Below are 24,631 nucleotides of genomic sequence, written 5' to 3' on the forward strand. Positions count from 1 at the left end.
GGAAGAGCCAGGCTGGCCAGGGAGCCTGGAGACAGCGGCTGTGCCACCGAGCGGTGTCTGTGAGATGCATCTTTTGCCTTATAGTTGCTTCCAGTTTGATCCAAAGAACCTCAAGGTCTTTTGCTTGGGGGATAAAGATGTACATAAATATAGCACCTACGTTCCCATTAAGTTAACACAGACGTTGGGCTATCACAGAGTCAGAAACAGCTATCAACCTGCTCAGAGAGTGCATTTGTACTTCTGGGGATTCTGGTGATTCATGCTTTAAAGCATCTGTTTTTTCCTTGTTACACAGGAACAACAGACTGGCCAGGACACCGTGAGCCCTGGTGAAGGATGCTTTCATGCCTTGTCTCTGCCATTTAAGCCTGTTCCCACAGAGACGCTGCATAAAGCCCATAAGAGGGTACCTCTTGCTTTTTATCTGATGATGTTCCAGCTCTTACCTGCTGAACTGGAAACATGTCCAAAGTGTTGGGACTCTCAAACTAGTCTTGGCTGATAGCTACCCAGAAGTTTCTGCCCATACTGCCAATTTATTTAGAAAACTAACTCTGAGAAAACAATAATCTTGCTGCCTGCCAGGTTCAGCTAAGTCCATTTTTAACAACAGAGAGCCGAAAAGGCCAGCAACACAATTTATTTTACTAAAGCAAAAGCATGGAGTTCCTGGTTGCACAACTGGAAACAGTCACAGAAGAAAAGCTTTAAAAAAGTCCGACGATGCAAGCGTAAAACTTGCACTTGAAGCCACTCAGCAGCATTTTCTGAACTACACCAGCTATTGACAGCCCAACGGGACATTACCTCAACACTGCAGCTCTCCAGAGCAGACCAAGGCTGAGACCAGTAATACTCAATGTCCATGGATGTCCTGTTGTGGGTAAATAAAACTTACTTACGGGACTGAGTGCAGCCTGGCCCGGGCTAGCCAGCCCGCTTAAGTCTGAGAATGCAAATGAAATATTGGTTCACGCACTTTGTGCTTGGCTCAGGGCTGAGAACACACAGCCTCCGTGATCCCTCGACTCCTCGCACTCCGCTTGCCCTCCTGGCAGGAGAGGCGTTGACTTGGCACTGCCTCGCCTGCAAATTCCTCCCAGGCTGCAGCCTTTTTCATGGCTTCTCTAGGCCTGGGAAGGACTGTAGCACAAAAATACCGTTCTTGCTGCCAGTCGTTTGCTCCTCCCGCGCTCTGGGACCAGTCACCGAGGAGCTCAGGGGTGGTGTTGTGCAGATGGCTGTCTCATAGCCTGAAGCTTTGCCAACCTGGAGATGCAGGACATCGGGGCCCTCCTGTGGCACCCCTATAGCATAAATGCCTTCCTGAATACAAGAGCATCCAGTAGGCTTGCTTGTTGCTGTTGTTGCTGCCTCAGCAGAAAGTGCTGTTCCAGACCTGCAACAGTCAGTTACAAATCTGCTTCTAATTCCTACTTTATTTCTGGCCTGGCTTTTTTGTGCCAATGTTTTCCTCTAGCCTAAATAACCTCTCTCCTTCCTTAGTCTCTGTAGCCACTCCCTGATATCTTTATGGAGAGCTTTCTTCCCCGCCTTTGGTTTCTAGGAGGAACAAATCAAGCTCTCTACTCCCTTCTTTTTAGAAGGGCTCTCCAAAGCTGGGCAGGGGCTGTGCCTCTCACAGGGGCCTCTGCTCAAGCCCAACACACAGTCCAGTCTTCCAGTCTACTTTTTAAAGCAGAGGGGTCAACATAACAGGCAAACATGTTCATCTACCCCCAAGGAATAAAGATGTGGCTAAGGAGAAGTCCCAGACAAATACCCCTTGTTTGTTCACCATGGGTTACTGTATCACCTGCTTCATTGCACAACACTCACAGCTTTGCTAAATGTCATCGCGTGGCATCCTGGTGGGGGATGCAAGCAATTTTCTCATTAGCAATATGCAGGAGCATCGTTACGGCAGTATTGAGCTGAGTGGGCTAAGCAGTGCCGTGGATTACAGCTGCAGCATGGTGACCTGTGGATCCTCTCAGAAGATGTTTTGAGACACATTCACATTTGAGACATATCAGCGGCTAGGGGAGATGGACCCATGACACAGTTGGGAATCTCAGCTTGGCGTTCACACTCACCTGTTTTGTTGAGCAATACCACAATTTTTGGAAAGTGCAGGCTCTGCAGGAGTTATAAGGAAACTTTCCTCCCCAAAAAGTCGCAGAACAGCGGCCCAACCTTCAGTGACAAGGAGCCTGTCTAAAATCTTCAGTAGCTTTGATTAGCATCTGTCACCAGCATCAGCCTGTTCAGCAGCTCAGTTCTTCTGCAAGAAGAGGCACGAACATCAATATGGCATGCAAATGGAAAGTTCTGCTCTAAATTTTAACAAATGCAACCAGGCAGGGGTCTAACACTCACCAGCTGACAGATTGTTTTCAGTGTGTCAACAGCTTAAATAATTCAAAATGCCACAATTAGATTCCATAAGAAATATACATTGAATAATTAGGCTGTATTTTAATTAAACATTAATTTATCCCACTTATTATTGACCTAATTATGATTCAAGCATAGGAAAGTTCAGAACAGTGGGTTTACCACATCCTCTGTGATGCTGCATGCGTGATTTGTTCCTCAGTCCACCTAATAATCTCCATGCTCACAGCTCATAAACACAGTATTACTGGAGTGGCAAAACAGCAGCTGCCGTCCCAGGAAACTGTTGGGGAAAATGTATTCAGATTCTAAGAGATCCTAACATTTTAGGGGAAGCAGAAGATAAGGCAGTATTCATGAGAGATGTAACACCTAAGAAGCATTACTTTCTTCTTCATGATCCCTTTTCTCAATTTTTTCATAGTAGTTTTTCATCTATTAGCTGCTGTGAGCAGTCTGTACAATTCTCTTGCTTTCACCATCCTGGAACAATAAAACCTGTTGGGCTTTTGTCACCACTAGACATTTACTGACTTGGCTAGGGCCCCAAAATCTTTGTTGCTCTGGCCCAGGGACCTGGGCCTTTTGCAAGTTCGTCTGCAACTTCATTGCTTGGCAAAGGGCGGTAGGTCCTGCTGGGGCGCTGTGTCAGGACACATGCTGTGTTGGGTTAGAAAATTAGCCCTGTCCCAGACAGAGCGGGCAACAGGGCTGCACTGAGCCATGTGCAGCGTGGGGGATCCCACGCTGGTGGGCTCCCTCCCCCCATACGGACACACTCTCCTGCCATCAGCAGAGCCCATAATTTAGGACAGTTTTTAAGGAAAAGTTTTCATTGCATAGCTCATGCATTTGGCTGATCATAAGAGGTCTGACATGGTTGTTTAACTGGCAAGCCCACCTTGCTGCATTGACTGACCATCTCTTATATGTATCTAAACTTACCCACCTGAAGATCCTCCATCTTCACGTTGTCCCTTGCACAGCTGAGAGGGAATGACACCTCACGTTGATATTTGTTGACTTCTGGAGCTTCAGAGCATGAGTTTCAGTGTGGGTAAAAGCAAACAAACAAGCAGAAGGCCTGAGATTTTAAGAAAAATGAGGGAGAAGCAGTCAATAACAACTTCACAGTCAGAAAAAGAAAAGCATTCTGTGTTATGTGCACCCTCGGCATTAGATTATTATAACAGCCTACCTTTCGCAGTGCCATCTACAGTCAGATTTGGTCTTCCCATTACAGTTTTCACCCCTAGCTGTTCAGCTATTCCCACTTTTTCAAGAGCAGACTGAAGCATGGTATCTCTTCTTGCCTCCTGTGGGTTTGCAGGTGGGTGGGTGGGTGTGTATGCGGGAGCATGTGTACGCAGGGGGTGTGTGCACATCTGTCCACCTCTGCTCTTCGGCGATCTCTGTAAGCTCTTTGCCAGCAAAATACTTCTGATGCCTTTTCCACCCTGGTATAAAATGGAGACAAGTCAAGTGCAGTTGTCAGCTTGGTAAGCAGCTATCCAAACGACACTGTGACCGAGGGAGGAAACCCATCCGTGAGACGGCTGCATCTTTATCACGTGATGGCCATGGCTTTGGGAATGCCAGAGTAGCATCACTGGTCTACAAGACTATCAAATAGCCCTCATTAGCTCAAAGCAAAGCTAAATAAGGTTTCTGAAGAGGAGCTACCTGCAGTTTGCTTTTCTCCTTAAAACATAAGCTTTTCCTTCAGAATTTGTGTTTCCATGCCCAGGGCCGTTGTGGCTCCAGTGCATCAGACGACCGCATTTAGCCTGCTGCAAGGGTACATGCTACGGGGACTTGGAGCTGAAGAGCTCCAGCCACACACCAAGCCAGCGACAAACCTCTACGTAGAGCTGCCCACAAGGAAGGCAGTGATGGCCAAGGTGAGGGTCTTTATAGGGAAAAAGAGACCAAGATAACCACATTGTTCACACCAACTACTCACACATCATCTAACATTAGCATCTTTAAATTATCACTTAAATAAAAACTACTGCTAACTCACAAGTCATAAAAGTGAGGAGCCAAAGCCGTACTGAGGTGGGAAGCCTTGTCAGCCTGTCATGGCCCCAAAGCTCCTTCCTCAGCATTGCCCAAGCAGACGGATCTAGCCTTGCTCCTGGCCTCCGATGGGGAAGACTGCAGCCCCACAAGCTCCGCAAGCTCTTACAGCTCACAGAGGTGCCGGGGCTGCTGTCCCACGCTCTCTTTCACAGGGTTGCACAGTTGAACTGCGTGGTCTCTCTGCTTATGGGTGGCATTGCAAAATGGGAGGCTTGTGAGCTGAAACACCATCTTCTCCCTCTCGCTGGCCTGACAACAGCATGACATGAACCCCACAAATAGCCTCCTCAGCGCAAGTCAGCGGAGTGGTGTGCCAGCCAGGTCAGAGCATCTCAGCATGTGGTCCATATCACAGGAAAGCCCACCTGCACTTCTCCCGTCTGGGCTGGGAAACAAAGCAATAAACATGCTTCAGCCTCCTTCACCCTTTCCAAGGAGTTACCTTCACTCGCTTAATCCAAACTCAAAAGAAAACACCACACGCACTATTTGTAAGTTAAAAACGTACCTGAGCTGAGCTTTGAGAACAGAAACAAAACTTCCCAAGGGATCTCCCACAAGACAGCCTGGCGTAGGCCTTTCTGGGGCCCCACTGGGACTATTGCTCCAGCTGAGGAGAAGCAAAGCTGCTGTGAGGACAAATTGACTTTGGTTAAGGTGCACAGAACTAAATAAGTTTCTTACATTGAGGAATTTTTTTTTAAATGTCATTTTTGTTGGATATTCTTGGAGAAAAGGAGGAAGAGTTTATCACTCTCTTTGTCTTTACCAAGCTTTGGGGTGGGAAGCGTAGGGATATCTGCTGGCACCGATTTCAGGGATTTAAGCAACTATGGGCTACACTTCAAGAACAGGAAGAGACATGAAAGCTGCTTACACCGATTTTTTTGCTGTTTTCTTTGCTCTTTGGTCAGGACATATTTTAATTGGGAATAGATGAAGGAAAGAGAGGGCACATTTGTTTCTTTATTTTCTGATAGACCATGAAAAAATTAAGTAAGAGTGATTAAACCAACAAACTTTCTTTAATAAATTAATAGCAGCATCACAAAACCCTGATGTGAATGACCCAGAGGAAGTTGGGTAAGTGACAGTACTTAACCATTCACAAAAATGTCATCATCTGCTGGCAGGGAAAGAACGCAGGCGCTGTAAGGCAGTCCCCTTGGCTCTTCATCGAAACAGGTAACGTACATCCGAATGGGTCCAGCTGAGTAGCAACACTCAACATATTTACAATTCTGGTGCTGAATATATTTTTAAAAACATTTATAAAAAATTTGTAAATTCTCTGTTCAGTTCTCATTATTTACATCCAAATATAGTAGGTTCCCTTTTTGCCCATACAACAGAACTGGCAAGAGTAAGACATGAAGGCTCCTACGCAAGGACAACGCCTTTGTGTGGACTTTGCTAACTTGTAGGACGCTGTGGCAAATGAGCTATTCACACATGATCTATTCACACATGTGCTAGAAGCTACAGTAATTCAGCTTATTGCTAAACGCTTTCAAAGTCTGTGGTTGGCTTTTAAAAATATATATATGTATATATATGTACATACGCACACATATATATACACACACACACACATATACATGTTTGCAAAAGATGTGCTATGAAGTCACCCAAGGCAAAAAAAAAAAAAGTTCAAAAGCAATGCCACCTTTTTGATTTTTATGTGCTGCTTGAGATAGATAGTCCGATGTGACGCAGAGCAAAGGGCAGTCACCGAGGCAGGTACCAGCTTGCTGCCTTCTGCACGCAGCAAGCCACACTCTTCCTCGAGACACCTCATCTGCCTCCAGGGCCATGTGCTGCCTTTATGGGAGGGCTGTGGATTTGCGCAGGTGGGAGGGAAACAGAAAAGAGGACCATATCAGGCTGGAAGGAATTCAGCAGTAGAAGCAATCCCTATGTTGCATTTTGGTAGTGGGTTTGCTGTGTGCAGCAAGACAATGGTGTAACAGTACGCTAAAGCACTAGCAGAATTTTCTATCTATCGCCCTTAGGAGTTAATTTTGGTTTGATGAACACAGCAAGCTTAGAGTACAAGCAGATCATGTTAGTAAAACGCAACTTATCCAGGCCTAACGTCAAGCTTTTCTATTCTGAGGATTTGCTGTCAGTGATGCCAAATGCATCCGTGTTAGATGGGCATGGCTACATTTGAGGATTAGTTAATGAAGATGTAAAAACATGAAGGCTTAGATCTGGCATTAGGCAATAGTCTACACAAGGGAAATTGCATGGGAGGCATCACCCCGGAGGCACGGGGCCAGGAAGACATGGTGTCTTTGAGGGTTCGTCTACACAGGAACACAGAGGAAAATTAATTTAAATTACTCATGGTGTGAATTAAAAGCAGATTAGTTAAACTACATTAAACCCCTATGTGGATGCTTTCATTAAGATTTAAGTGGCTTTAATTTGATATAATATAATTTTCTTTGGGGAGCAAAATGGACTAAATCAAATTTAAAAGTTAATCCAGATTATTCTTCCGCATAGACTAGCTCCAGGCCACAGTTCCTCATGTGCTTCCTTCCTGTCCCTGGCCATAGCTTTTTTTTGAACCATGCCACCAGCAAGCGACTACAGCCCTGTCCTCTACCCAGCTCTGCCCCCCTCCTCTAGAGACAGGACAAATGAGCAGGGCCCCTCATTTGCACCTCTACCACTGAGCACCCCACCAGGGAGACAGATGTAGCCAGCACCCCATCACCTGCCCTGGCAGCACCACATGCACCCTTGCTTCTACTCTGCTCCTAAAACAGTGGTTTATCACTGGAATTTGAATACTGCAAAACCCAAGACAGGGAGTGGTGTAGGGGGGTTGGAAACCAAATGCAAAATAAGTCAAGGAATAAAGAGATGTGAGGAGCGAGAAGACAAGAGCTCTTGCAAAGCCCAAACGCTCTTCCCTGGGTAAAACAAAAACTTGATTCAAATGATTTGGCACACCAACAGCAATGGCTGCGAGCCGTCTGCGCCGAGCTGTCGGTGGCCGCAAAGCGGGGCACCCACTCACAGCTTCCCCCGTCCCAGCGCCCATGGCTGTCGTTTGGATGGAGGGTGGGCTTTTTACACTCTGAGGCGCTCTCTTATAAACAGTTCAATCGGATATCTGGGGGTTTGCGCTGTTTCTTAGGCTTCTCCAAGTGAACAAGGGATCCAGCCAGGACGGCAAACCTGTACCAGCACTACCTTCCCTTCCTTTCTGATGGAGCAGGAACCTCCTGGCGAATGGAAAGGAAATAGAAGACTCCAGCAGGGTTGCAGAGGGAGACAAAACTTAAGAGAGGTCCCTCGAGGCACGAGCTTGCCCCAGTATGCCAGCGAGCCATTACCCGTAATAGGACACGTCTGGGCAAGTGACTGCAAAACTGCTACGCTTTTGTGATGCCTCTCCGCCAGGATTCTGTACAGTCTTTACATGGCACAAATGTGGGTGAGGATTTAAAGTATATATTTACTGTCAACTGGAAAAAGAAAGGTATACTGACCAAGTCTAATAGCATGTATTTGATATATAACTATTACCACGCCATTCTGGACTCCAGCAAATGCCACCTGAGATAAATATTCAGCATTTTTGTTCATGCACTGGAAGAAGAATTCAAACAGTTTGTCCATGACATATGCAAAGTAACTAATATTTCTGATCTAGTATTAACAGTAAATATAGAACCTTAAACTTCACTGCAATATATTAATATATCTGATTTTAAGTACTGGACTGGAAGGACAACTCTTTTTTCGTTAAAAAAAAAAAAGCTTTGTTCAGAATGCAATATTTACATTGTTCTTTGACCAACACTTACATTTTTTACACAATATATTTTGGCTACAGATATACCGTAGCAAAAGGCTGTGTGAGCCACCTTTACACACAGCTCACTCTTTCGCTTACAACATTACAGCTGTTTATGGAGAGCTCTGAAGTCCCTGGCTGCATTTCTAGACCCTCCTCAACTTCATCTAGTTCCATGCTGTTGAATTCATTGCCATTCCGGTAACTAGTTAAAGTCAGATCTTTCCCATACAATGCTGTTGAAGCAACATTCAGGCACTGATTCTGCCGCAGTGCTGATTTTTTACTGGTCTTGTATTGGCAGCGGATATAATTGGAAAAAGCCCTGCGATAGGTCTTATTGAAGAGTGTGTATACGAGGGGATTTATCCCAGAGCAAACATACCCGACCCAAACAAACACGTCCAGGAGTTCACTCAAGAGGACTTTATCGCAGGCTTCCTTGCAAAGGACAGACATGATGTTAGTGATGAAAAACGGGCACCACATGATGAGGAACAGAAAGAAGACAATGCCCAGGACCTTGGAGGCTCTTCGCTCGTTGTTGATGGACTGCATAGTTCCTTTCCGAAAAAGCACTGCTTCCTTATTTACTGGAGAGTTCAAATGTGATGCCCCCTCATGATTGTGAAGCATTGAAATGTTCTCTGTGTTGTTTTCTTTCTTTAGGCAGTTTACACTGCTCCTCCGCTGCTTGGGTACCTCACCGCACATGAACACCGTCGCCTGTCTCTGCAGCACCTGCACGGTGAGGCAATACGTGATCACCATGATGATGAGGGGGATGAAGAATGCCACAAAGGACCCAATGAGGACAAAGTTCTCGTCGTTGAGAACGCAGCTCCCGTTTACGAACACCCTGGAGTCATCCTGCAAACCAATGACTGGAATGGGCATAGAGATCCCTGGAAGAGCAAGAGCAAAAAGAGTGGGTTACCACTGTGGGTAGGACTCCAAAGATGCAGGACAGATGGTGCAGGTCCTGCATGCATTCAGTCCACTGCTGAAAGCTCTTCAAAAGAGAAGTTATGAGTCCCAGGTGGAAGGGAAAACCTCTGGAAACGGCACCCCAGAGAACACAGCTCCACAGCACAAACAGCCTCCGCTGGGAATTTCTGCAGCTCTGCTGCGCTCCACAGCCAACACAGTGAATCCAGCACAACTGAGTTACCAAGCTCTTTTCCTAGCATCACTTGTGATTTGTGGTTGTAGAAAAGGCAGTCATTACACCAAAAATGTGCTGTGTTGAAGCTGGATCCTCTGTGCCGTCCGTTAAGGGAGCTTTTGAAATTGGAGGCAGAAGACAGATAACAGCAAACTTTGAAGAAGAAAATATCAAAAAGCAAAAGAGTTACAGCTACTAAAATTCAGTAGCAAGCTTGTTAATAACATGAAATAATCCTGGCAGGAAAAATGACTACTTTCCGCACTGTATCACGGACTCGCAGCAGAAAAGGTCCCAGTTCTGGACTCTGGGTCCTTATCTATCTCTGGGAGAGCAGGCAGCTGGTCTCTGGAAACTGTACCTGTCCCAGTATTTCCTTCACAAGCAGTATGAAACTTAGAATTAGCACATACTTCAACTGTCTGGCTTAAATTCTTAGAGAAGGCAACTGCACGGTCAAATGAAACGGCTACAGCACACAGGACCTGCCTCATTACTCTCCTCAGCTTCTTGAATACAAGGGAAAGAACTGGAGCAACAGACACCACAAGAGCAGAAAAGGTGTAACAAAAATGGTAGTCAGCTTGACACGGCAGTCTGAAATCAGAACCCCATCTTCTGGCTGAAAGGAAGGAAACTTTACATGACTCGATTATAATAGTAACTAGAACACAGCCTTCGGCCACTCCTCAGGAATCATCGTGCTCGCCAGGGCAATTTTTCTTGCGTCCTGGTGGCATCCTGTAGCTACTTTTTATGGTCACAGACTTAACAGAAAAGCAGTGGGATTAAGAGCATTTTGGATCCCTTTTCCTTCTTCAGCATCACCCAGCACAGTTTGCTTGTGCAGGATTTCAGGACATCAGGCCTTTCCGGAGGGGGTTAGGGACCCTAACCAGAGGGTCGCTGCAGACAGCTCTGTGCCTATGCTGTTTGTCATTTGGCACATGGGCCGAGCTCATAGCATGTCCAGCCCGAAGCATGGCTGTCTAGGACCGCACATAGCAGCCCTCACCCATGGCTCGTGGCCCGCCTGTCCCTCACAAGAGTGAATGAATGAAGGAAAGCATTTTCAGTAGCTCTTATTCACACCCATGCAGTTAACACCCTCCAACACCAATGTCCTGTAAGTTCCACAACTTATATTTGTCATGTGAACAAAGTATTTCTTGCTTATTTTAAATTTGCTGCCTGATAAATTTCCTTTGATCCCCCCTAGTTCTTCTGCTGTGAGAAACAGGGAAAAATCGTTCTCTAGTCACCTTCTCCATCTCCTCAGTGATTTTATCGACCTTTATCATCTCTACCATCTGACATCTCTTCTGGAGCTGAAGACTAGTACTCTGTTTACTCTCTCCTCACGCTAAAGTCATTTTACGCCTTTCATTATCTTTCTCTGTTTCTTTTCTAATTCCTCTCCATCCCTTTAAAGAAAGGACAGGAACTGCACATACATTCAGGAGCAGGGGCATTTGGAGAGCAGCAGAACACCTTTCGTTCTCTCTTTCCTTCCCTCTGCCCCCTCCCAACCCCTTGGCTGTCCGTGAGCATTCAGCAGATGTGCCTGTGCAGCCGTCCATGCTGTTCCCCAGCTCCATCTTCTGAGCAGTAACAGCTGATGCTGAGGCCAGGGTTGCGTCTGGATTGTGTTTTGGATCGCTGTGAACAGCACAGGTCCTAGAACTGATTCTGTGGGAATCCGAGTTCCTGAATAGACAGTAACATGCTAAAGAGATTAACTGTGGCATTCTTCCTGTTCCAGTTAAGTGTTTTCCAGGATTCTGAAGAATACATCTGCAATCTGTAATTACCATAAAATTATCATTTGCCAGTAAGTTAGCAAAGGAATTTCTTCTGAAAAGTAGTGATTACCAATGCCTCCTGCAATTATAACATGCATTACACTGGCCCAAGTGATAGTTCCAGGGTCCTGTCTTCTTTTCCTCCTATCCTATCCTATCCTATGATGAACATAACATGAAGTTATGTTCATCAGCAAACCCTTGGCAAGATAACTGTCTCCTCTCTGCTACGTTAACCTTTGGTGACTTGCCCATGTCAGGCCCCTGTGACTGCAATAATCTTCATCCAATCAAGTCAACTGACTTTTTATTGCTTAAGACATCTCTCCAATGCCTCGGCTGCCTGAAATCACAGCCACTCAGGAATTGGTGGCAGGGGGATCAAACCACCTTTCCACAAAGAAGAAATCTGAATTAGACCTAGGGCGTTACACTGCGGCAATCTTTGTGTGGGTAGTTTTATGCTTTAGAGTCTTGTAAAGAAACATATCCTTTAAAATAAAACACAGAAAAAGAAAGAAAAGTTCATTCACCAAGTAGTCACCATAGAATTAACTGTTACTGACTTTAGCCAAGGGAAATTAAATGAGGCTTCAGGATATCTGCACAGTCACCCACATGAAGTACATTTGGGAAGAGGAACCTAATTCTGGGATACGAAGAGTATACACATCAGGAATCCTGAAGGCAATCCAAAACTCTGCATGACCAGGAGATACCCCAGCATCGACCAGAGGGAACGAGGAGCTAGCTGCTCTGAGGTAGAAGTGTCCCTCACCCCTCTCGTACCAAAGCTGGATTTCAAACTGAGGCCCCAGGCCTTTGCCATGCTCCTACCTACAAGGAAATCCCACCTTAACAACAAGAGGAGAAAAGATGCCCTGGAAAGAGTCTGCCAACACCCCTGCATTCAGCAGCCAGCTGGCCTACTGAAATGCTGAACGGGCTGAGGATTAGCCTCACCTAACATGCTTTCTTCCGCCTTACCCTTTTCCTTTGCAACTAGCTCCATTACAGCAGATCTGTGCTGTAACCACAGCTTGATAACGTTAATTCGTTCTGTAACATGAGATTTATCGCAGACCCACCCCACAACCAGCCCTCAAGTGAACTAAGTCAGTTAGATGACTTTGGCAATGAACACTAACTCTTCTGGCCCCAGGTAGAAGGTTTTCCAGACCAAACCCCTGTGTGGACCAGGAACAGCCAGACTCTCAGACACTCCAGATGGGCTTCCTTCGTAGGGGGGTTACTGCGAAACTGCAGCCACCACAGCCCCGATCGCAGATACATCTTGTAGTCAGATCCTGATTTTAGTGGGGTTACTCAGATCAGTACATGCTGCCCTTACCAGTAACCATGCCCGTGGCACCTGAGCAATGGAAACCAGAAGATCCATGTGATATTCCCCTTCTGTGTCCCCTTAGCTTCTCTTGGACAGAGCAGGTGGAAAGGAAGACAGAGCCACACTCTGGATTATAAACTCCTGACTCTGCTTCTTGTCATCTTTAAAGCTATTCTCAAGTAGATCAGTTCAGCAAGTGGGGCTGACATGATGCTGTAGACACAGAGCAACAGATGCTCTTCACAGATTCCCAATTAACAAAACAAAACCCAAATGACTACAAATATGTCTTAGTAAAACATTTACTACCTTGCTCCAGAGAAAAAGCTGGGTAAAAAGTCCAAATGTACAACTGACAGTTACAAAATTTAGGCTTAAACGAAAAACAATAATGTTTTTGTGGTTAATATCTTGTTTTCGTCTGTGAAAGCCCATGAGGCTAACAGAGATTACTGGAAAGACTGAGTCTTTGATGGTTACTTCCACTAAAAAAAAGGAAATAATTTGCATTCTTTCTCCAAAACATTCTTATGAGATTTCATTTCCTTGGGGGACAGCAATCTCATTAAAGAAAACAGGAGCCTGCATCTGGGTTTACTTTGTCTTTCCACATGTGGGATTCTCAGAGTTGAACACAAGAGGGTTTTGCTACTGGTACATGGGCCAGGAATACCAAGGGCCATGTCTTCTGGTATAAGCACCGGACCCAAAGAAGGGGTCTGAACTTGGAGCAACCTTATGCCTACGACAAGCAGAACTGCAAACAGTGGGGAAAGGCCAGAGGAATGTAATTACTAAGTGTGCCTGAGCAAGCCGCTGACCTTTACTTAAACCTTGGGAGAGCGCTGAACAACCCAAGTCCAGAAGAAAAACTAGCAAATGCCAGTAAACGCCAGAAGAAATAAATGATTCTCCCACTTGTCCTTCTATTTTGCTAACTCACTTCTCTGGCTTTGCTCAGCCACCTGCTCCCAGGGATGCACATCCGAAGGAAGGGACAGTGTGGTTCACCCCTGCTCAGGGTACTTGCTCCCTGCGCTGCGCTTCCCCCTACAGCCACGCAAGAACACTGAAACCGATGGTCAGCAGCAGTAAGGAGTCCTCGAAGCGGAGACCGGTGTCTCCCCCGACGCTGGTGACAGCTGCAGTGGGATGCTCAGTACATCCTCTGTGCAAAACGGTTCAGACTGTCTTCATCTGCTGCTGTCCCAGGCAAAACATTTCACTGGCATTTGATGGTAAAATCAAACTAACATGGGCACCTGTGACCAAAATCCCAAGGCAGCTCCCTGCTCTTTATCACCCTGATATAACTGTTGCTGATGTGCTGGAGAGATCAATGCCCCTCTTGGGAATCACAGTACAATTACACATGGGCAAAAGAAAGTCTTTAGAGAAAATAGCTTCACAGTCAGTTCAAACAAATGGGAAACCAAGGCAGAGAAAACCTTAATGTCATGCTCTAGGCCTTAAAGTGAGGGTCTCTGGCTGACCCAGGACCAGAAGATAGGCCTGCAAACGGTGTTACAAGCACAAAAACCTGATCTGCTACTGCAATCAGCAAGTAGCAGCATGGCTTGCAGTGCTAAAGCCACCTCTGTGCTCCCTCGAGACAAGTCCCTCCAGCATTGCCACCACTGCATCATTTCAGTCTACAGAAATCACCAACTCTATTTCTCCCGTCGGGCACACCTAATTCTGAATTTGCTACTCACTTCAATTTTGATGGCTATTATTTTCTGAGGAAGAGAATATCTCTCTCTGTCTTCAGGAGGCCTTCCTAGGGATCCAGGAAGGCACAGGGAAGGTGTCTTGTTAAAGAAACCATTTGTGAGAAAATTCAACAAGCAGCCAAGAGAGGACTGCATTTTTTGGTCTCGTTTTCAAACCTGCAGAAGTAAGCATTGCTCCCTTTGGGGAGAAATTCTCTTCCCTGGGACCTGGTGCTGTATCTGTATCAGATCCTCAGGTGGTGCAAACAGACACTGGCTTGAGAGACAGGGTCTGACAACCTGCACCAACAAACCACCAAAACCTTCCCAAACCTGAGGATTCCTGCACATCTGCATGGACAGACTGCCTGAAGTCTGCAGTCCCTTGGCAGCTGCCTTTTCAGCTGCTGTAAGATGATCAAATGCTAATGATTTTAACGATGTTCCCTCAGCTCACAAAGCTGTGGATTACAACCCTCATACCCACAAGGGAAGAATTTCAGTCCAACATACACTGTCAAACATTTAATGTCAAACACATAAAGGCAAAAAATGCATTAATGTCATTTTCTCCCACATCTGGAGAGAAAATAACGTTGCCCTCTCTTAGGGCTTACTGACATGCAATCACTTGTCTCAGCAACAGTATCACTATCCTCCTCTCAAGGGAGTGCTAACGGTCAGAGTTTTTCAGGACACAAAGACCTAACCTTTGCTTTGCTAGTGACAGTTGGCTTATCTGCTAACTACCTCCTCATCGCCAAGTGATGAGCCACAAACACAACCAGTCCACCTGCCTGGAAAGGTTTGAGCAAAATCTTGGTAACAGGTTTAGACCCTCCATCTGTTGCCTTCCCCATTAGCAGTGTTTTTGTCATTTTTTCCATGAAACCTGTGTCCACAGTTTCGTTTGCTAACCGGGGCTTGATGCTCGTAAATAAATTCACATGTGTGTGCTCCTACCCTGGAGAACATTTTCTCAGGAGTAATCACTGCTCTGTAGAGAGTGGAGGGTGCTCAGGAGCAAGTGTCTCATGAGCAAGCTCTCCCTGGAAGCAACCAAATGCCTTGCTGAGAGAGTCACTCAGCCCAGATGGACATACTTGCAGGTAGCAACACAAGTCGAAACAAATCGAGCTTGAAGAACGTGCTCTAAAACACGGACTGAGCACGGCTGTGCGAATCACTGCAGACAATTCCTTTTAATGCTGATGGTGCTGCTCTAAGCACATTCCTCAAACTGAATATCATCTCCAGCCAGGACTACTCATATCATCTCCCAGCCAGGGAGATAGATGAAGGCTCAACCTGGAGGCCCACTAGGGACCTCCTGAGGACAGCTTGCACACTTGGGGCTGCTCTGCATGTGTGAGAGAGGAACACTAAGGGCAGAAGCAAAAAGCTATGAGAAATACAATCACTTCATCTGAGATGAGCATTTACTGATCCTTACAACACATATCTTTCATACTTACGTATATAAATTTCCTCAAACAAACAAACAAACAAACAATGAAATGGTGAGAACGTTAAATGGGAATGTAAAATCCCTTTTTAAAGTTGAATGGTTTATTACATACACAAACCCAGGATATCTACTCAAAACCAAAATTATAATATCATTAGCAAGTCAGAGAAGGAATGAGAAGAGAAAAGCATAGTTCTAACATTGCACCTACCATGGCGTTACCATAATTCAGCTGCAGGTTTCCTTTTTTGTTATTTATGCTGTTTTCAAACAAAAAAACCCCACTTCTTTGGCAACATATATTCTTGAAACGGTAAGAAAAAACATTCAAGATTAATATTACATAAACAAGGCACGCAGTATCCCATAGCTCATGGAGACAAAATCAAGGCCAAAGAGAGCTTGCAGCTCCTGTCTGCTAGCCAGAAGACATTCAGGAGATGCCAGTTGCATTGGGGTCAAGTGGTGCAAGGGCCCTCAGTTGCTTTGACGGTTTTGAGAGCATTAAGAGACCAGGGAGTTTATTAGACCGCAAGGAAGGTTTCATAATCATCTTACCTGTGAAACTAAGAGGGATGAAATAAAAACAGTGTGCACAGGGAAGCAGAACAGAATAAATCTGGGATTTTCAGTTTCGATGCAACTATAGTGCCAGCTTAGTGCAGCATGAGAATGAAAAATTTCACATTCAGCTGAGAAGCTGCATATTGTCTCCAGGAGGAAAAGCAACCATGCGAGGTCTGCTATGGCATAGGTGTCAACAGCAGAATTTGGAGCTGATCTCTTTTGAAGCTACGGATTTGTCATGCAGGTAGGCTGCAATGTCCAGGGGCAGAAATCCTGTGACCGTTTGTTGCTGTGAACGATGCTGACTCTCACATATAGTCCTGCTGTCTTCATAGTAAACACTGTTGTACAAAAATTAAGCTCAGGCTATGTTTCCTAAAACAACAGCTGATTCGGGACAAATAAATATGAGAACGGAGTCTGGCATTGAATTGAAAGGATAGTTTCATCTCAGTCACTTACCAAGTAAACTGAGTTTACACTGTTCCTAACAAAGTAAAACTGTGAGCCAGGAAGTCTGTAATTTTGGCAACCTCCAGTAACGGCCAGATCTTACAGTTTCTGTCTCCCCTTGGAAAGGGTGCAAAGAGAAACCCCTGCTGAGCTAACAGGCACACAGTTAAGCCAAAAGGAGCTTCAGGACTAAAATGTTTTACTTGTTCTTACATCAGAAGTAAAGTGTGTAGGCCCTTCCACCTACACCTTCCACCAGATAACTCCCCTCAAGTTCCTTCATTTACTTTCTAAAGTGATATTTCTTTTGTAATAACATTATTCAGTAAACACTTTCTCCTATATCATGCAGTGAGGAACACAACGCGTTCAGTTGGACAACCTCCTTATCACGTCTGCTTAGAGCTGCAAGGGGGATCGCCTCTCTTTCTTTAAACTACGAGAAAAAGCAGCGTGCCAGGGTGGCCCCCAGCCACCTTTTTTAGAGCAGGACACAGAGAGTCTAGTGAGATGGGTTCAGTCCACATGTTGCTACAGAAAACCTTTGCCCTTGCAATGGTGCAAAGTCTGAAACAAAATTAAGACAAGCTCACAGCTACAATTTATTTTCATTTTCGACTGTGTGGATATTTCAGCGGCTTCTATTTCTATTTCCAACCTTGGCATAGTGCTATCTGACACCAAACCCATTTGTACAAGGTGCCCTACCCAGCACCTTGCAGCACTGTTTCTTCTGTAACTGGACACAAGAAGTCGTGCTCCGGTTGCGTTTGCTGAAACGCAGGACAAGTGACTGCAATGCACTTTATAACAAAGAGGACGCTGGAAAAGATCCATCCGTGAAACAATTGTCAATAGACAGAAGGGCACTGATATGTTCCCCTGCTTAAGAACCTTATCAGGAGTTTAGGCTTGTGCAACCTGCCAAATTCAGTGTTCAATGATCAAAGAACCTATATATTTTGCCGTCAGCATTAACATTTCAGGAAAGCAGAGCCCAAAAGCTACTACATTAAGACAAATGACATGCTTTTTACATCCTTTTTTAAATTCTGATTCAGGATCAAAATTCAGGACTCTACTTAGGACACATTTAAAAGTTACTTCAGCCCAACTGAAGCATGATTTAAGAAACACACCAGACCAGCATCTGCTCAAGTGCTGCCTTGAATTTGATACTGAAACATGAGCAGAAATGCACAGACTCTTTTGCGACAGTTCGTACTGAAGGGAGGGTGAATTTGCTTAACCTGTTCCATCCTCCTGAAAATTGTGTAGCTTTTCAGTAGGATTTTCCAAGTGACAGATGGGTAAGAGCTGTAAGATAACAACACACTTTGGGTCGGTTCTTCTCTTTTGTTTCATGTTCAGTTTATTCCTCTGTCTGTTACATTTCTGCATTTGTGATGCAAAAATAGTTATGCTAAAGTAAGTTAGAGATATACCAAGAGTGCTTTTTCTTCCCCACTTAATGCAGCCATCTGGAAAAAGCCCAAATAAATGGATAAGCCCTATCAAATGCACTGGAGACAGTGGAGATCCAACAGAGCTTTGGAGGCAGGGCTTCTCCACACCGCGAACAAACCTTTTGGGGGTATCAACTCTGCCTTTACCTTCAAATAAAGGGATGCAAGGAAAGACTTCTCTGGGCCGGCTATACCTGCACCAAAAAGCATGACCTGCCGCCCGTAACGACTAGGGAAGGAGGAGGTGCTGGGGTGCTCCCCGCAGCCCGGGCACTGCTGCATCCCAGCAAGTGATGGCGCACAGCTTCCTCCTACAGGGTCAAGCCTCTGTGTGCCTGTGGCACACCAAGATGTGTTTCTAATGGATTATTACACTCAGAAGGAGAAGAGGTATATGTCTGTTATTTTTTGTCCTTTTTCCTGTAACTTAGCAAGCGTCTTTAAAGCGGTCCCTGTAGCACCCAGACATAAGGTATCATATTCCATCTGTAACGCAGGCAAAGAGCAAGAGAAGTTCAAACAACCAAAATATTGTTTTCCTTCCAATACAGTGCTGAAAGTCACAACTGCTTTTATGAGAGAAAAGGTAAATGTTAAATCTTTGTAAGACTGCTTCTTATTCAAGCAAAAAAAGCAATATAGCAGAGGGAACAGGTCACACTGTTCTTCTGACCCTGTCCCAAATGCCTCTTACAGAGCATGTTGAAATACTTCCTCCCAAAAATGTTAGTCACATAATTCCTGATATTACACAGTCATCTTGCTATCATTTTTCCCTTTCTTCCTTATTTTACTGCTTTGTAATTTATCATTTTTATCAAAGTAATAGGAAGGTAGCTAGTTTTATGTCTACTCCTCATTTACTACAACTTCAAAATAGCTATCTCGGCACTAGCAGCAATCCAGTGGTAGCAGGGTACAGTAGAGGCTATAAAGTCTGCACAAGAGGCAGTAAATACCTGGCTATTAGCCTGCCTCAAACGCTGTGCTGCTTTACCTAAACTGCTGCCAGAATTTGAGCGAGCAAGTTTAACTGCAGTGACTGCAGTGTAGACGTATCGTTTGTATTGCCCGAGTTTTACTTTCTGATTCTTTGCTAACGCTGTTTGCTGCTTTGTTTACACAGCAGTTTTATAGCTCCATTTGTCTGTGTAACCATCTTTATTGGCATATTGATATGCATCTAGCAGCAATGCTTCAGCATCGGAAGCAATGGTGTTCTGAAAAATCACTCCCTATTTTGGTCACCGACCAATCCCAGTGAAAGGTTTCTACTTCCCAGCATTCATTTATTATATTCAGTCATGCAGGCCAGGTAAATTAATTAGAGTATCCTCTTAAAAATCCTAAATGAAAATGGGAGTAACACTATTATTCATTAAGACACAGTTACATCGTGAGCCGCATTGCTTACCTATGGATATGGTCCAAACTGCAGCAATTTTCATAATAGCCTTGGTGCGGGAATTGAAGCGGCTGTGCTCAATGGGATTGCGTATTGCTACATACCGATCAAGAGAGATGGCACAGAGATGCATTATAGATGCAGTTGAAAAGAGCACATCTAGGGAAATCCATATAGGGCACAACTGTTTAGGCAAAGGCCAAGCATAATCTGAAACATAGAGAGAAAAGAAATGAAAGGAATAAAAGAAAAGGAAATAATTTGGGAAGCGAGGCCATCATTTCTGAGAAAACTGTGGGGTATTTTAACTCTACGGTACTGGCGAGGGGCACGTGCCTGAGGAGGGGCCAAGGGACACGCTCGCGGGGTGGCGGCCCCTGGCCAAGGTGCTCCATGCAGTTCCCACACATCTGTTTTCTGTGACTGGCTTTACCAGCAGCTAAATGCAAAAGAGCACTAATTTGGCAGTGCCTCGGGGTGACCATTCAAGCTCCATTCCTCTCTTTTCACCTTTCCCCCAAATATTCACCGAGTCAAGTATTACATTCAATTATAATTGTATAATCACATTCTTTTGAAGGACTGGATAGTGCATAGCATTAACTTTACTCAAATCCACTCTAAAGCTCTCTCACTGGGAACTTAGGATATGTGCTGCTTAGCTTTGGTCTTCTAAGGAGAGAGGCGGCAGACAGGTTTTCAACAGACAGCCCAACACCTAGCTAAACTGCACTTGCATTTCTCAGTTTCACCTTAAACATCCTCCCCGGTTGGCGTGCCTTAATAACAGCAATGCTTGCCTCCTTACAGAGTAGCTGGGATTGATTGGCTCAAGTTTGGAAATCCTTCTGAAGCGCTGCAGAGCTGAGTATTACTATTTACACAAACAAGTATGCCATCAACCTCAAGAGACCAGATAGGTTCATTTGACGGCAGCTGGCACACAGCTAATTTGGGTGTCTGCACTTACCAACCACTCTACTCAGTGCTGAAGTACAGCGTGAGAATAAAAGTGACCCAGAGAGATGCTCGAGGGGCACCTGCATTTAAATTAAAGCTCAGAGAAAATTGATTTTTGAATGAGGCTCCCATGCATTAATGCCCAGCATGGATTATATGAGATCAGTAACATGTCCTGCCAAGCTCCGGGCTTCTCACGCACTTATCAAAACAAATCAGCAGTATCTATAGCAGCTGAGAACATGAGAGATTTTGTAATACTTGAATCATGAGGTATTCATGTATCTTTATTCAGAATGTGAATGTCTAAAACAATCTGTGAGTTTACGCTGAGGATCAGAAACATCACTCTGCAGAATCAACGTTATATTAAGAATGACAGAACTCCATCTTACCAATCTCTAATGGAAAGGGAGAAACATTAGTCTCAGAAAACATATTTTGAAACAAATGATCCAGTCAAATGAAGACTCATGTTACCTTACATGCAAAAGCACAAGATGAACTGAAATAGAGTAAATTATTTCAAATTGTCCCAGTGAAGCCCAGGAACAATTTGCAACAGGAACAAGACAGACCCATTAGCTCATTTTTCCATCGGGAAGCTCCCAGAGAAGCAGTAACTCGACGAAACCCGCACAGCCAGACCTCAGCTCGGGGGACCTACACCCGTGACTTCAGCAAGTGCACATCGCCCCTATCAGAGGGGGTGAATTGGACTGAAATCCAAAGCAGCAAGCATTTAAGAGATCCTTTCCAAAGGAAATGAAGTAAAGTGCTTTGTGGCTGGCACGTCTTTAATTTAAAAGGCATCGCTGCTGCACAGATCAATCCAACTTGATTAAAGCATGACTCAGCCCCGCGATGGAGCTGGGATCAAATACTCGCCCTCCTGCTCCGGTTTGCACTTCGTGATGGCTTAGGACAACACTGCCCCAACCTGAAACCGAGTTCAAAGCTTCAGCCAAGCACAGTCCTGATTTGCGAGGTCTCGAACGAGCCCTGTTTGTGCTCACTGCTATCAGTGCCACGAGGTTCCCAGGACTCACTCCCCAGCAGTGCCTCGGCCAACGCTCCAGGAAAGAGCAGCTCTCCTCTCCTTCAAGCGTCCTAGGCACTCACAGTAAAGCCCTCAGCATCTGCTGCCAGCCCAAGCTAAATCACAGCCACTCACACTTAACCCCTTGCTACCTTTCCCCTTGTAGAGGCAGCTTTCCAACGCACGCTTGGAGCGTGCGGACAGGAGCCAGCGGTGGGGAGCGTGCTGCGGCGAGGGCAGTGGGTCAGCGAAGGTACGCTGGACAGGCAGGGTTATGCCACCGCCACCGTGGCTGGCCCTCTCCCAGTTTGGCAGCCGGCCAGGCCGTCTCCAGAAAGGCCAGGCTCCCTGCGTGTGGGAGCATCTCCAACCTAATATCCGGAGTCACAGCGGGTATGATCTGCTTCTCGACATTCGCTGGACCTGGAAGAGGTTTCTACAGCAACTGCCTTCCCAGCACCGTTGAATGATGGACAGGCACTGTTAGTTTTTCCTTTAAACTATCCAAACACTTCCCAGAACTAATCCCCTTGGAACAACTTCTGCTATTGATGCCGACTAGGCAACAGCATAATAACCAAAGAATTAGCAAGAGCAAAGGCAACAGTAAATGTTCATGTTTGTGGTGTGAGGCTAGCAGATACCATCTGCTACCAGCCTCGGCGGAGCAGGAACCACAGCCAGCCCCAGAGCTGAGTACTTTCTTACACACACAAAGAATAGTTGCAAACAGATCAAAGCAGCATTGCCCTGAATTATTGCCCAGGTAAACTGCTACGATTTGAAAGGTGATATGGCGATATGAAAGCCCTCCTGATGGTTAATCCTTTTAGTCTTTACTGTCCCAAGGCACTGTGTTATGCTTCTAGCTGAAAAGGCAGTTATATGAGGAGACATTTTACTTTCTCCAGTAGTTTCCTAAATGATCTATGAAAAAGAAAAGTCACTATTGAAATTTGCAGAATGGCAGCATGCAACACATGGCTATAGCTTGATATAAAAGACATAATATATATACCTTATCTCGAAAGGCAATTGCTTTTAAGTAAGAATGGTGTATGCATTTGAAAAACACCTACACAGCCTGCGAAGCCAGTAATCTGTGCAAAAAGAAAAAAAAAGTTGATTCTAATTCTGTTTCATAAAAATGCACAAGCATAGGAAGTGTGCCTCGTGACTGCGCCAAGAGGTAAACAAAGATTTAAAAAACCTCTGCTAACAACGGTATACATTTAAAACACTCTTTTTCTCAGAAGTATTCTATCTGCAGAAGGTCACGTTTCTCTAATTTCTTCTATTTTCTCTCACTACATGCACAAACAATAGCAATTATCATGTTTTTAGAAGTGCAGGTGACTGAGTGAAATAGCCTCTTGGACCTCAGCACTTCCAAGTTTGGAGCACACATTTGCAGCTGCAAGCATGCATCCTAGTCCCACTTCCACCCCGAAAAGAGCTAAACAGTGCTAAACGTCTGGGTGACACCTGAGTTCTTTGTAGGAAATCCTGAATTTTGTATCTTTTAATAATCTCTGCCCTTGAAATCAGTCATATCTTTAGTGTACTGACTGGTAAATCTTACAGGACAGTGCTGAAGTGAGTTAAATGAATCTAGCTGCTCAAACATAAGGAGATATTTCCTTAACCAGTGTTTAATCGAGCTACACAGTTTTTTTGCCTTGGGACATTTTGTGGATGCTAGAAGTTTACATCGGACAAATTCATAGAGAAAATTGCTAAAAAGGTTACGGTACATAACGATAGTACTTCTAGATCAGAGCCAAAAACTACTAAAGAAAAGGACAGCATGCCAGCACGGTACTGCTACACGCTTGCCCTGATGCAATACCCTTCCCTAGCCATGTCCCTTCGGCCACTCCTGGAGATCTTTGGTCTGTGTTGCTTCTCACAGAAGAGAAAACAATCTATCTCCATCCCCAGGCGCTGCTGTCACGAGAACTAGTTAAAAAGAAAACGGGCAGAGTGCCACAAGGAGGCACCAATCTGGAGCGCGGTGCCTGGATCCCCCTCGCGCCTACGGACACGCTACCTAAGGTGGACACTAAGTTCGTCCCCTTCCTGTCCCCAGCTGACTTACAGGCAACGCGAGCATGACCCTCCTTCGTTTGCACATTCTAACTCAGAAAGGAAGGAGTTTTGTCCGGAGCGAGTCTGTGGTGGATAACTGAATCGCACCATGTGGATTAAAGAGCAGGAAAATCTTCTACTGGGTTTTGCGCAGCTCTCCCTGGTGTAGGCTCTGCCAGCTTTCACCTGGCTGGAGGCCATCCCCAGGCACAACCTCGTCCAGCAAAATGCCACCGGCTGCCACCCTAAGCCTGGTTCTCATTTCTGAATCTGAAAAGCCTGTCCCATCCAAAATGCTGATCCTCCAGTGTTAGCATCTGGCTCTAAGGAGGATAAAAACACAACGTATGAAACCCTGGAAGGAAAGTTCTGCCGAACGCCTACACATTGCACTTTAGCCTCTGATGTTGAATAGCATCTGCCTGAGTTGCTATGGTTCTTCGTGGGAAATGTAGGTCAAATACCCATATTTAACCAGGGTTCATGGTCCATAGATGGGTTTTTTATCTCCTGTGCTTCACTCTGGTGAGATAGAAAGCCGCAGTTCCTGTGTGCCGCCAAAGAGCTGAGGCAGGCACAAACCGATGGCAGCAAAATACAGAAACTCAAAAGCGTTTTGACAAAGCTCCAGATCATCTTTCTCTGTAGCTAATTTGCTGTCAGATGACTGTTCCCTTAAATTTTTGTGCTTTCCATTGACAAGATGGCAACGATGAAATTTAATCACTTTTGTTAGAGGTTTTATGGCATACAGGTAAAAAGTGCTGTATAACAGTGGGATTATGGCCATTGTGCTGTTCATTGCCTGAGAGACAGAATTACCAGCCACTGCGGCAGGAGAGGAATCTCACAGTAAATGAGAGCA

At 45.2% G+C, this 24,631-nt stretch overlaps 1 protein-coding gene across 9 annotated transcripts in view; it reads right to left on the bottom strand.

The window, feature by feature from the left end:
- Positions 1-5,488: 5,488 nt before the first annotated feature.
- Positions 5,489-24,631, bottom strand: part of HTR2C (5-hydroxytryptamine receptor 2C) — a 358,087-nt gene continuing 338,944 nt past the window's right edge. For 8 of the 9 annotated variants that reach the window (XM_068957108.1, XM_009684923.2, XM_009684922.2 and 5 more), the window contains 2 exons: positions 19,689-19,889; positions 5,489-9,201 (listed from right to left, as the gene is read on the bottom strand). In XM_068957108.1, coding sequence (XP_068813209.1) covers positions 8,369-9,201; positions 19,689-19,889 — 1,034 coding nt within the window. In that variant the 3' untranslated portion in view covers positions 5,489-8,368. The remainder of the gene's footprint in view (positions 9,202-19,688; positions 19,890-24,631) is intronic. The other variant, XM_009684929.2, reaches the window with a different exon arrangement.

This window comes from Struthio camelus, chromosome 11 (assembly GCF_040807025.1).
Source record: "Struthio camelus isolate bStrCam1 chromosome 11, bStrCam1.hap1, whole genome shotgun sequence".
NCBI classification, from domain to species: domain Eukaryota; kingdom Metazoa; phylum Chordata; class Aves; order Struthioniformes; family Struthionidae; genus Struthio; species Struthio camelus.